This window comes from Lathyrus oleraceus, chromosome 4, assembly GCF_024323335.1.
Source record: "Lathyrus oleraceus cultivar Zhongwan6 chromosome 4, CAAS_Psat_ZW6_1.0, whole genome shotgun sequence".
In the NCBI taxonomy this organism is placed as follows: domain Eukaryota; kingdom Viridiplantae; phylum Streptophyta; class Magnoliopsida; order Fabales; family Fabaceae; genus Lathyrus; species Lathyrus oleraceus.
The window spans coordinates 398417894-398432220 of record NC_066582.1 but is presented as its reverse complement, the minus strand read 5'-3'; the positions used below and the strand labels follow the sequence as shown (position 1 = coordinate 398432220).

Below are 14327 nucleotides of genomic sequence, written 5' to 3'. Positions count from 1 at the left end.
TCGCGCTCCATCCGTCCACTCTTGTTCCGTTTAGGTAGCATCCTTTAGGTATAACCCTTTGTATGATAACATAGGTAGAATTCCCTTATTCTTTGCATGCTAACATTAGGTAGATGTTCCCCTTTGTAAATCCTAACATATAGGTCCATACTGCATGACAACTCTAGAGCAGAGCTTCCCCACTTTTAGACCTTTCGTGCGTCTCCGATCTTGTGGCATGTCAGTCCGTTCTATTGCAAAGAGGTAACTTCCTAAGACTCGATTCAGCGAGCTGCGACACCTACTGCTAGGACGTTGAACACACTGCCCACCCTCCTTTGACACAGCTGGTGTCCTCTTTTCTAAGTCCATGTTCAGATGGCAATCCTTAACCCCTAGTTAGCCGAACTACGTTTTGCTCTGATTCTCATTCCAGATGAGATACGTAGGCATAAGACGCGACGTCTTACCGAGCACACTTCTCTTTAACCCATAGGTAGCCGAGCTACGAAGACTCTGATTCTCATACTCAGATGAGATACATAGGCAGTGGATGCGACATCCTTGCGAGACATTTTCTTTTAACCTTCCTGTTAGTAAATAGTACTTTAGATATACCTACACCCTTTAGACTAGAACAACACTTATGAAAAGGGCTCCCTAGGAGTACCTAGGATGTTTTGGGTGCTTAAAACCTTCCCATTGCATAACCAACGCCCTTACCCAGATCTCTGACATTTTTACTAGTTTTTGATTCGATTAAACTTTTAAGTTTTTTGTTCGCTTTCTAACCATTCCTTTGGATAAATAGAAGTGCAGTGACGACTCGACTTGTATGATTTACCTTGGATTTAGTCAATATCTCTAATGGTAACGAATACCCCGCTACACAGTGCCTAATACTTCAACCTCACTGTTCTTGTGTTACACAAATACAAAATCAAAATCATTAAAACAAAAATGGTACACCAAAGAACTAGCATCATTAATCAAATCTAATGAAGAACATTAGGTTGGCACATCATAAACTCAGGATCATATCCCATTGCCACCAAAATTTCATAAGGTTGAAACACTTCAAGGTCCATGTTACCTTTTTCTACACATCCATACACATAAACTTTTCCATTTCTTTTACTCTCATACCCACTTCGAACCACTACAGGTTTTCCCCATCCAAAATCACTCTCATAAAACTCAAACCAGGGTAAACTTCCAATGACCAATGAATTAACGTTCGCCGCATCATCATGCGTAATAGTAAAACTCGGTTTCATTAACCAATTCTTATACTCACTTCTCAATTTCTCATCATTGTGCAAAGCAATTATCTTATTCATTTCCAATGCACCTTTCCCAATGCCGCTATCTCCCAACAACTCACCGGCTTTCATGGAAACCACACATTCTATCACAACACAAATTTAACGTCTGTTTGTGGGTCAAGTTCTTTGGAACGTATAAAAGAACGCCAAAGGTGAGTGAAAAGTGCTTGCAAAGAAGATATATTCGTTGTACCAGGCTCTAAGTTGGCTTTGAATTTCAGTTTTGAAATATTCTCTTTTGTGAAAAGAAATATTCTCTCTGATGGGTTGAGTTTCTTTTCTTCAAGATTACTTTGTTGTTATATTTAAGTGGTCTAAGTTTAGAACAAAAATAGTTCACATAAAGAAGTTTTTGAAAAATGAGGGAGAGATTTTGAAATTAAAGAAGTGGGGAGAAGATGAAGAGACTACCCTAGATACAAGAAATTTAAAAGTTTAAAGTTGAAAAGATCTGACCAAATGGGAGCAATCCAATAGACAAGTATGTAAATAGAAACCCAGATTTCCCTTGGACTTTTTTTAGAATCAAGCAACACACAAATGCACAATTATCAATCTCGAAGAGCAAAGGCATCAAATAAAGAAGGCCACATCCAAGCTTATCCAATTCAATGATCTTCTTCAAAATGGCCTATGTAGCATATGAAATCCACAAGTCACAGGTTCAACATAACAGCTTAACAAGGATCAATGTTGCAGATGAATCTGGAGAGATCTAGAATGATGTATCAGATGAATTCAAACTTGCAAGTTCTTGGTCTTTCAACAAATTGGCATTGGCCAAGTCCATTAGCAAAGGAATGTTGCCTAAATTCTAAGTTCAATTGGGGAGATCAAAACAACAGTCCACTCAAATTGTCTTTTAGTGTTTTTGTTATTATTATGTGCATTAATGGTCAAAGACCAATCAAACAAACAAAGCAACCAAGTATATCAGACAATATGGTCCAAGTGAACAAAGTGAAAATTGCATAAACATAAACAATTAGAATGATATGTACAATGACAAATGATAATAGAGCAATAAAAGTAAATTTAATTAAAAATAAAAGTTTAAAAGTAAAAGTTAATGGTTAGTAAGTTAATAGTTAGTTTTGTTTGCTTTTTAATGTTTAAGACATTCTTTGGAGAACACTCGACCCACTTGCCACAAGCATGGATCCTTGAACCAAAACATCTTCCAAAGGAAGGAAAGAAGGCCAAGTTTCCACACAATACCATGGAAGAGGGGAGACTTACAATCTCACTAACTAGAATGCTTATGCCTTTTGTGTCACAAATTTAGCGCTATGTTAAGCAATCGTAATTGGACTTATGTAGAAGTCACAACTATTTGAGGCCGGGCAATAAACTTTTGGTGTTAATGCATGTTGGAGACATAGTATTAAAAACTATGCTCATTAAACATACCACACACACAAAAAATATGCAAAGGTGTGGCCTAATCTCATCCATACTCATGTTAATCTTTCAATCAACTAGCATTTGGACTTTGAGATGTCATTGGCCAATTGAAAATGAATGGATGAAGAAGGGGAATTAGATGATGAGGGAAAGGGATGAATGAGATCACAAATTGGTCAAAGGAGTACTTTATCAAATTAATATTATTCATTCATTTTGGGAGATGAAATGTACATTCCATCAATACCCTAAATCCAATAATATTAACTTGACAAAGTCAAATCAACCTTGACCAAGGCCCAACAATAAATGAGAAACTCAAATAAGTCAATCCAAATGGTCAACATAATTAAAATGGCATTTATTCAATTAAAAATATTAAAATAATGCATTAAATTCAAATATGTTTTGTCCAAATCCTAAAATCACATCAAAACACCAGATAAATGGCCATGTGATTTATCATAGGTCAAACAAGGTCAGAGGACCTTGGATAAAAAATTTCACAATTTTTGGACACTTAAAAATATTTTTAAACAATTAAAAACAAATGAAAAATCAATTAATTCGTGAAAAATATTAATAATGATCCAAAAAATGATTTTAATTCAAAATATGAAAGAGAAAAATATTTAATTTTTTTTGGTGAAAGTCCCATATTTTTTGGATCAATATTGAATTTAATATGAATTATTGAAGAAAATGAAATAAAAAGGAAAATCAGAAATTGCAAAAATACGTGGACCATCAGATCTCCCTCATTAATTGAGGTGGCATATCTGATGATCCACAACGCGCGTTCCACCAACACCTTAGTCAATCGCATTGTACACATGGTAATCACAATGCACGATCAAGATTAAAACGTCGGAGTTGGATCACACGGTCTAGACATGAAACACATCATCATCGGAGCCAGAGCTCTGGTTGTCTTCTCCGACGAGCCTCGCCGGACTGGTCATCATCAACCATCACCAAAATTTCAAACAGGGACATGATTTTAAAGAGAAAACATCACTGAGCACGAATATCACCTCAATTTCTTCCAATTCCAACTATATTGAGATATGTGGAATTGAAAAATGAGGTTCATGATTTGAGTTGCTTCGGTTCAGCATCAAAACAACTCAAACACCTTGCATGCATTGGTAGAACTTCAGCCAACACAATAATCAAGAGAATTGAGCAGGAAACAAGGAGAATCGAAGAGATCAAATTCTCTGCAAAATACCTTCAATGGAAGTCTGAGCTTGCTAGATCTTGATCTGAATCGTGCTCTGCTTCACTTCAATTGCTTGCAGAAGATGAATGGAATGGCTTAGAATCAAAGAACTCCTGGAGAATTGAATTCCAAAACAGTGGAGATTTAAGCTTAAATTCAATAGAATTTTTCAGGTTTATCCTCTCAATGTGAAGGGTTTTCTGTGGGGAATCAAAGATTGCGCAGTGTGAGTCTTAATTCTGAGTGATTGAGCTCCAATTTATAGAGAATTCAAGTGTTAATTGCACACTCCATTCAAGTTTCCAAAATTGGCAAAGTGATATAAGCAGCTGCATGGGCACGTATAGGCCCATAAATGATTGCTATAAGTCCAAATTTGAAGTTCAGATATGTTGAAGCAAGCTTGGTATGCAAGGCAATTAAACATTGATACTTGAAGTTGGATCCATGACACATGATACCAGCCTGGTTAAGCCATGCGCAGCCTATGCATTTCTCATCCAAAATGCATGAATTTTAGCTCTTTGGAAAGGTGAGATCAAGAGGAACAAGTTTGATGTTGAAAACTTTTTCATTTGGAGCTTGGAACTTGGAGATATTTGAGGTGGAAGTTTGGAAAAATTTAACATATTGAAAATTCTCTAAGTGTCAAGCCATATGTCTCAATATTCCACCTTGCTTAACTTTTTATGGGAGCTTCAAATGAGAAAATTGTCTTCATAAAAGTTGTATCTCTCTTAAATACCGTCATAATGGTCACCAATTTCATGTTATTTGGATTTTAAATGATAGAGTTATGCATTTTTGAAGTTTGGCAAAATCACTTGATCAATGGTATAAGTCAAAAGTGACCTATAATGTGGCATCATATCACATGTGCAAACAAGTTGAATTAGCTCTCACTCCAAACATCAAAGTTGAATTAGACACATTGAATTTGATTGTGCAACTTGTAAATATAACATCTCATAAAAATTGAGCAAGTTATGGCCTTGGGAAGTTGACTTTCAAATTAGGGTTTAGATAAAATGACCTATAATGTTTAAACATAGAAAATGATTTTCCAAGAAAAACTAGCTCTAGGTCTCAACATGAAAGTTGTTTATAATGATATTTAGAGTAAGTTTGCTTTTGGAATCATTTTCATATGGTGAAAATTGTAGGAGATAGGGTCTAGGGAGACCCAGTTTTGATCAGATGAATTCATCTGGCCAACCACCATCAACCAACTTGCTAACTTCCAATTATCTTGGCTTTCTTGGCTCATGGTAGATCATATATACATAAGATAATAAATTTTGAAGTGTCCCTTGAGAAATTTGATCAATTGGTGAGATAGCTTGTTGGAGAAGTTACTCAAGATACCCATTCAAACTAGGGTTTCCAAGGCAAATCACCCTCAAACTCTTGAAGAAAACTTGATCAATATAACATGTAGAAACAATTGGGACTCATAAATGATGCTCATAACCATTCTTGAATCAAATCTTGATGGTGCTCTTTATTCATGAGGGTCTCAAACCCTAGATGTGGTCAATGAATCAAGGATATCATGTCCCTACCTATAAAAAGAGTTTGATGGATACAAAGACATATTTTTGGTATTTTGGTTAGTAAAATAATAAAATACAAGTATGATATAATCAAAAAGTGCTTAGTGATCTCTCCCAAAACAAATCCAATGAAAAAGGGTAAGGAGGATGCCAAGGTATGATCCCAATGCTAATGCTTATGATGAAATGCATGAGGGGTCTTAGGGTCAAAATTGGGGTCTTACAGCTTCCCCTATTTAAGGACGTTCTAACTGAGGAGGCGAAGGTTAAAATCTTCATGTCGACCCAGTAGAATGGGCTTAAATAACAACATAGAGAAACAAATTTTTGTCCCTAAGAGACCTCATGATGCTTATGATATGAATGCTAAAGTAAATGCTTTGTGGGGAAATATTATCACAAAGGAAAGAGAAATCAGATAGACCGAAAGTCCGCAGGAGCATAATGTATTCCATAAGGAAAACTCGTTGGGGAGACAGAGACTCTGGGAAATAAAATGAGTTATGCGTAGGCCAGGCTACGACTTAAAACTACTGGGGGACTTGAGGGGATCCATACAAAATTGAAAGACTCAGTAAGGGAAACAAAAACATCTGCAGGGGATACGAATAAGTGAGGACAAAACTGAAGTACTTGACTCATGCAGGGAAAATCGATTTCACTAAGGAAATGCGCACTTGACTCGACTGTGGAAGCGTTACACTTCAACACAGGAGGAATAAAAATCTATTATCTACTACCTATTACTGGGTAAGGAGATAATAAAGATCTGACAGAGAGAACATCCGTCATCGATTAGGATGAACATATCAAGGATGACTCGCTGAGGAAAAGCCAGGAGGAAATCTTCATTACCGGTTACTGGGTAAGAATAGTCCTGCTGGGGAAAACTGTAGAAAATAGGATTTACAACTACCAGTTACTGGGCAGAAGACCAAGGGTGAGAGTATCCGTCATCGGTTAGGATGAACATATCAAGGATAGACTTTCCTGGGGATGTCAAGAAGGATATCCGTCATCGGTTAGGATGAACATATCAAGGATATACCAACTGAACGAAAAGGGAATTACATCTATCGAAAACTGGATAGAAAACCGTCTAGGAGAGAATCCGTCACCGGTTAGAATGAACATATCAAGGATTAATTTCTGTTAGGGGACAAAGTAGGATTTACAACTACCGGTTACTGGGTAGAAGACCAATCAAAGAGAAAATCCGTCACCGGTTAAGATGAACATATCAAGGATAAACTCTAAAAGGGGAGAAAATAAGGATTACATCTATCGGTTACTGGATAGAATACCAACAAGGAGGGAATATATGTCACTGGTTAAAGTGAACATATCAAAGATTAAACTCCGCTAAAGGGGAACAATAGGATTTACAGCTACCGGTTACTGAGTAGAAGACCGATGGGTGAGAAGGAAACCCGTCATCGATTAAGATGAACATATCAAGGATTAACTCTCTGGGGAAACAAAATAGGGATTACAACTACCTTTTTACTGGGTAGAATACCAACAAGGAGAGAATATCCGTCACTGGTTAAAGTGAACATATCAAGGACAAACTCACGCTGGGAAAAGAAAGATATCCGTCACCTGGTTAAGATGAACATATCAAGGATATATTTCCGGGGACTCCACTGGGGAGAAAAGAGGTACTTTTGCCGGGTATTGGGCAAAAAGTAACAAACTGCCGACTAAGAAGAATATCACCAGTTACTGGGTAATAGACTCTTAGGGGACCAAAGATATCTATCTAGGTAAGGGCTTGAAAGAAAACGGTCAATCAAGACTCAACCCAATGAGGACATAACTCAAGGGGAGTAATTTCATCCAGAAAATTTGCTGGAGAGGAAACTAAAATAACAATCATCCACGAGGAAACAAACTTAGTGGGGAAACAGGGAAAGATTAAAGTCTTTTCTGCTTAAGGGGGTGACACTTTATAATTGAAAGAGGACAGACACCTGTAAGACCCCAATTTTGACCCTAAGATCCCTCATGGCATCATAACATTGCATTTGCATAGCCTCAAGGATCATGAGCATCTTGGTTCCCTTTGCCTTTGGGTGGGACTCCTTGTGATTAGGTTTGAGATCACCAAGCATGCTTGAATTATACATCATTGTTTCTCTTACTTTTGTTTACTAAAATAATAATAATAATAATAAAATAAATAAATAAATAAATAAAGAAAAAAAAAAGAAAAACGAAAATAAAAAAAATAAAAAAAAAAAGAAAAAAGAAAAACGAAAATAAAAATTAAAAAAAATAAATAAATAAATAAATAAATAAAATATAACAAAAAAAATTGGACTTGGGCATCTCTCATTTGAGCCCACAGGTCCACAAAAACCAGGTTATAAATTCAGAGTTTCAGTGAAACAAAAGGACATTCCATTCCTATTACCCTGGCGGGAAAAAGAAAGTGAGAGTCTTAGCTAACAGAGTTCAGAGCAGCCTCCAAACCCTGAAGGAAACTCAACTGCAGAGAATCACCTCTACCTCACATAAACCCTAAGGATTGTTTTGTAAACCTCACGGGTGCAACTCAATTTCAATCAAGCTCTCCAATCAGGTTTGCCCTATATCCATCATCTTTATGCCTTCAATTTGAATTTTCTGAATATATGAGGTATTATGGGTGAATTTGATACCCTTTTGATGCATGTGTTTGATAAGAGGTTTAGGCCTCCTACCCTTGGTTACTTTTTGTGAGCTTTTTGTGAATTGAAAGGGCATTATTCATGTGGTTACATTTTGATTTGGGGGCAACCCTTGATTACCCTATTTTTTTTCTCTAACCTGTTTGTTGAGTTTTTTTTTTGTTTTTTTTGTGAGGACTCACATGACTCTTGCAGAGATGGCCTGGTGTTCCACTTTATTTGTGGGATACCACCTGGAGGTTTATTCCGATTACCGGTGCTTAATGGCTTGAGATATTTGTTTGTGAATGCTTATTCCAAAGGATGGGAGCTACTTGTGTAACACCCTTCTAAAATACCCCAATTATTTAATTAAAATACTAAACATATATCAGAGTAATTATGCAGTTAAGGGTGTCACACAATCATTCACACCATGAAACAAAATAACTGTCATGCACTTTATTTAATCAATTAAACATTTGCATAAATCGCAGCGGATATAAATCAACTCTATCAAAACATGTAACATACTACATGTAAACTGGTTCAACAATCATTAACAACATAATTAAAAGGTTCCCTCCCGATGTTACATCTATCAGAGCATGACCCACTAAGGAGACTACACTAGACTCCAAGCATTTGCTTCTACTCAACTCATTTCTCGTTACCTGAAAAATAGTTGTAAGGGTGAGTTCCTCAATCGATATAATAAGCATTATAGAATATAATGTCATGTCAAGTAATTTAACACATTAATCACCCTAATCACAACATACGATCAGTAACAGCACATCAGCTCAACATCATACTCAACAACAACATAAAACACAAGTATAATCTCAAATCATACTCCATAACAACACCAACACACGTATAATATTGGAATACATCCATTCATATTATACGCCAGACATACATTATGCAATGAGACTCCACACATGCGGTACCGACTATTCTTGAACATATAGTTCAAGCTCACCGATCAAATCCAGATACGGCTACTAAGCTCACTAGTCCCATTCATTTGAGATCTAATGACTCACTCACTAATTCCTCACCATGGGAATTAGCTACAGCCCCGAAGGCTATGCTATGCACACTAATCATCTAGCATGCAAACATCAACAACAAATCCACAATGATTCACTCACTAATTCCTCACCATGGGAATTAGCTACAGCCCCAAAGGCTATGCTATGCACGCTAATCATCTAGCAATGCAACATCTACAACAATCTACAATGGACATATGCTCTCACTCTAAGCCATACAACAGTCCATTCACAAATACATGCATAATATATACATTCACAACATTATGCATATCATCATACATCATCAACACATTTGTCAAAACATCATATTATCTCAAATAATTGAACACAGTATTAGCACCCTCTACTAATACCTATACTGCTCAAAACAGCGGGATATAATCCCTATTACATCATATGCCAACATAGGCCAACTCTCCATTATGTACACAACATTAAAAAGCCAATTTTTCCACTCTGCAACAGTGTTAACCGGTTAACGCCCTGGGTTAACCGGTTAACGCAGCACAACACGCTTCCTGTCCCACAACTTAACAGTGTTAACCGGTTAACGCCCTGGGTTAACCGGTTAACGCAGCACAAACAGCAATATTTTCACAATTCAAAACAGTGTTAACCGGTTAACACCCTGGGTTAACCGGTTAACGCAAGACAGAAGCTGTTCCTGCGCTAACTCAAGGCAGAATGCAGAATTTTCCGCATTTTCCGCCATTGGAGGACTTCCGGACCTCCGATTCCAATTCCGTAAAAAGCTACACTTTCGGAAATTTACAACTAACCCAAACACAGATTCAATTACAGTCTAACACAACTTATTCATCAAAATTTCTCAGCATTTCAAAATCCCAATTAGGGTCAAATAACGGCTTATCACTATCCATTAGATATTATCCCATAATACCCATTAATCGACGATAAACCCCCCTTACCTGAGTTAATCCGGCGAATCCCAAGCTCCAAGCTCTTCTCTTCTCCAACCTTCTTCCTCTTGCCCTTTTCCTCTTTCAGCCGCTTCTCTGAGTTTCACGTGAACCATATTTTCCAAATGAAACTCTTTTTACTTATTCCAGCTTATATATTTTCCAATAATTATTATTATCGCAATAATAATAATAATAATTCAATAATTCCAAAAATAATAATAATAATAATAATTCAATTATCTAATTAAATTAATAAATATATTATTAACTTAATTTAAATAATTATCATATTATTATCGGGGTGTTACAACTCTCCCCCACTAAAAGAGTTTTCGTCCTCGAAAACATACCTCAAGCGAACAACTCTGGGTAAGACTCCTTCATCTTACTCTCAAGTTCCCAAGTCACATTGCCACCTGCTGGTCCTCCCCAAGCTACCTTCACCAAGGCAATCTCTTTACCCCGCAACTTCTTCAACTCTCGATCCTCGATCCTCATAGGTGATGTTTCAACAGTCAGGTTATCTCTCACCTGTACATCATCTACTTGGACTACATGCGACGGATCATGAATGTACCTCCTCAACTGAGACACATGAAAAACCTCATGCAAATTCGCAAGCGACGGCGGTAAAGCGACACGATAGGCTACCTCCCATATCCTCTCCAAAATCTGATAAGGACCATTAAATCGAGGTGTCAACTTCTTCGACTTCAAAGCTCGACCAACACCAGTTATCGGAGTAACACGAAGAAACACATGATCTCCCTCTTGGAACTCAAGTGACTTCCTCCTCTTATCATGATAACTCTTCTGACGACTCTGAGCAATTCTCATCTTCTCCTGAATCATCTTAATCTTTTCTGTAGTCTGTTGAACAATCTCCGGTCCAACCACAGCACTCTCACCGGACTCATACCAACATAACGGTGTCCGACATCTCCTACCATACAAAGCTTCAAACGGTGCCATACCAATGCTCGAATGAAAACTATTGTTGTAGGTAAACTCAATCAAAGGTAAATAACAATCCCAAGCACCTCCCTTTTCCAAAACACAAGCTCTCAAAAGATCCTCTAATGACTGAATCGTCCTCTCAGTCTGACCATCAGTCTGCGGATGATATGCAGAACTCAATCTCAGCTTAGTTCCCAAAGCCTTCTGCAAACCTTCCCAGAATTTCGATGTAAATCTAGGATCTCTGTCCGAAATAATACTCGACGGAATACCATGCAAACTTACAATCTTCTCAATATACAACTCGGCTAATCTCTCTAACGGATAATCCATTCTGATCGGAATGAAATGAGCCGACTTTGTCAACCTGTCCACAACCACCCAAATGGCTTCCAAATTCTTATTTGTCCTCGGGAAACCAGAAACAAAATCCATACTGATACTATCCCACTTCCACTCTGGAATAGCCAACGGTTGCATTAGCCCAGACGGCTTCTGATGCTCAATCTTTGACTTCTGACAAGTCAAACAGGAATAAACAAAACTCGCAATTTCTCTTTTCATTCCCGGCCACCAAAATAACTTTTTCAAATCATGATACATCTTCGTAGCTCCAGGATGAATACTCAGGCCACTACGATGTCCTTCTTCAAGAATACTCTTCTTAAGTTCGATAACATCCGGAATACACACTCGATTACCAAATTTCAAAACACCATTCTCATCAACTCTGAATTCACCACCTTGGCCTTGATTCACTAAAGTCAACTTATCAACCAAAAACACATCGGATTTCTGACCCTCTCTGATCTCATCCAGAATACCACTCGTCAACTTCAACATTCCCAATTTAACACTCTTGTGAGTACTCTCACACACCAAACTCAAGTCTCTAAACTGCTCAATCAAATCCAATTCCTTAACCATTAACATAGACATATGCAATGATTTCCGACTCAACGCATCAGCCACTACATTTGCTTTACCCGGATGGTAATTCAAACCAAAGTCATAATCCTTCAGAAATTCTAACCATCTCCTCTGTCTCATATTCAGTTCTTTCTGATCAAACAAATACCTTAAACTTTTATGGTCACTGAAAACCTCAAATCTCGACCCGTACAAGTAATGCCTCCATAACTTTAGAACAAACACTACAGCTGCTAACTCTAAATCGTGTGTCGGATAGTTCTTCTCATGAACTCTCAGTTGTCTCGAAGCATAAGCTATAACCTGCTTATTCTGCATCAACACACCACCCAAACCCAACAATGAAGCATCACAGTAAACCTCAAATGGTTCCGACGAACTCGGTAATATCAGAATAGGAGCAGTAGTCAACCTTCTCTTTAACTCTTGGAAACCTTCTTCACATTTCGAGTCCCAAACAAACGCTTGTCCCTTTCTAGTCAACATCGTCAACGGTAACGCCAATTTAGAAAATCCCTCAATGAACTTCCTATAATAACCTGCAAGTCCAAGAAAACTCCTTATCTCAGAAACTAACTTCGGAGCTTCCCACTTAGATACCGCTTCTATCTTAGAAGGATCAACAGCAACACCACCTCTTGAAATCACATGACCAAGAAAACTAACCTCTTCTAACCAAAATTCACATTTAGAGAGTTTAGCAAATAACTTCTTTTCTCGTAGAACTTCTAAAACCACTCTCAAATGCTCAGCATGCTCTTCTTCAGATTTCGAATACACCAAAATGTCATCAATAAACACCACAATAAACTGGTCTAGGTACGGATGGAAAATCCTATTCATATACTCCATGAATACTCCAGGCGCATTAGTCACACCAAAAGGCATTACAGAATACTCATAATGTCCATACCTTGTTCTGAAAGCAGTCTTCTGAATATCCTCAGTTTTCACACGTATCTGATGATATCCCGATCTCAAATCTATTTTGCTGAACACACTCGCACCAACCAACTGGTCCATCAAATCATCAATCCTCGGCAAAGGATACCGATTCTTGATCGTCACTTTATTCAGTTGCCTGTAGTCCACACACAACCTCATAGTACCTTCTTTCTTCTTAACCAATAACACTGGTGCACCCCACGGTGACACACTCGGACGAATAAACTTCTTATCCAACAGATCTTCCAGCTGACTCTTCAATTCAGCTAACTCAACAGCAGACATACGATACGGAGCCATCGATATCGGTCTAGTACCAGGTACCAAATCAATCGAGAACTCAACTTCACGCTCTGGCGGTAATTCATTCACTTCTTCTGGAAACACATCAGGAAAATCACACACCACGGCTAGATCACAAATCGCCAGTTTATCTTTAGCCTCCAAAGTCGCTAACAGCATAAACAACTCTGCTCCATCTGCTACTTCCTCATTCACCTGCCTGGCTGATAGAAACAAACTCTTTCCTTCTTCAATCTCAGGAAATATCACAGTCTTATCAAAACAGTTAATAGAAACTCGGTTAAACACTAACCAGTTCATTCCCAAGATAACATCAATCTGCACTAGTGGAAGACACACAAGGTCTATCCCAAAGTCTCTACCAAAAATACTCAAAGGACAATTCAAACAAACTGAAGTAGTAGTCACTGAACCCTTCGCAGGAGTATCAATCACCATACTTCCAAGCATATCAGATATCTCTAACTTAAGTTTCACAGCACAATCCAAAGATATAAAGGAATGAGTAGCACCGGTGTCAATAATAGCTACAAGAGGAAAGCCATTAATATAACACGTACCTCGGATCAAACGATCATCTGCAGAAGTCTCAGAACCCGATAAAGCAAAGACCTTGCCTCCTGACTGATTCTCCTTCTTCGGCTTAGGACACTGTTGACTGATATGACCCACCTCTCCACAGTTGAAACAAGTTACAGTCTTCAACCGGCACTCTGCAGCCAAATGACCACCCTTTCCACACTTGAAACACTTCATCTTAGCACTGGTACACTCATGGACACGATGTCCAGCCCGACCACATCTATAACACTTAGCAGGGGCACTAGAGTCTCCCCCACTAGGCCTCTTCATCCCACTCTGTCTCTGAAAACCTTTGCCAGCTGCATACGGTTTTCCACGATCATTCTGATTCTTGCCTTTCCTATCAACTCTCTGTTGATAGCTCTCTGCTCTGGCTTTGGAATCCTGTTCAAAAATCCTGCAACAGTCAACCAAGTCAGAAAACACTCTGATCCGCTGATATCCAATAGCCTGTTTGATCTCAGGACGTAGCCCGTTCTCAAACTTCACACA

General features: G+C 38.0%; 1 protein-coding gene across 1 annotated transcript in view; it reads right to left on the bottom strand.

The window, feature by feature from the left end:
- Nucleotides 1–974: 974 nt before the first annotated feature.
- The window catches only part of LOC127137716 (uncharacterized acetyltransferase At3g50280-like), an 88709-nt gene continuing 75356 nt past the window's right edge, over nt 975–14327 (bottom strand). Inside the window, exon 2 of the mRNA XM_051064147.1 lies at nt 975–1387. Within this exon, the coding sequence (XP_050920104.1) occupies nt 975–1387 (413 nt within the window). The remainder of the gene's footprint in view (nt 1388–14327) is intronic.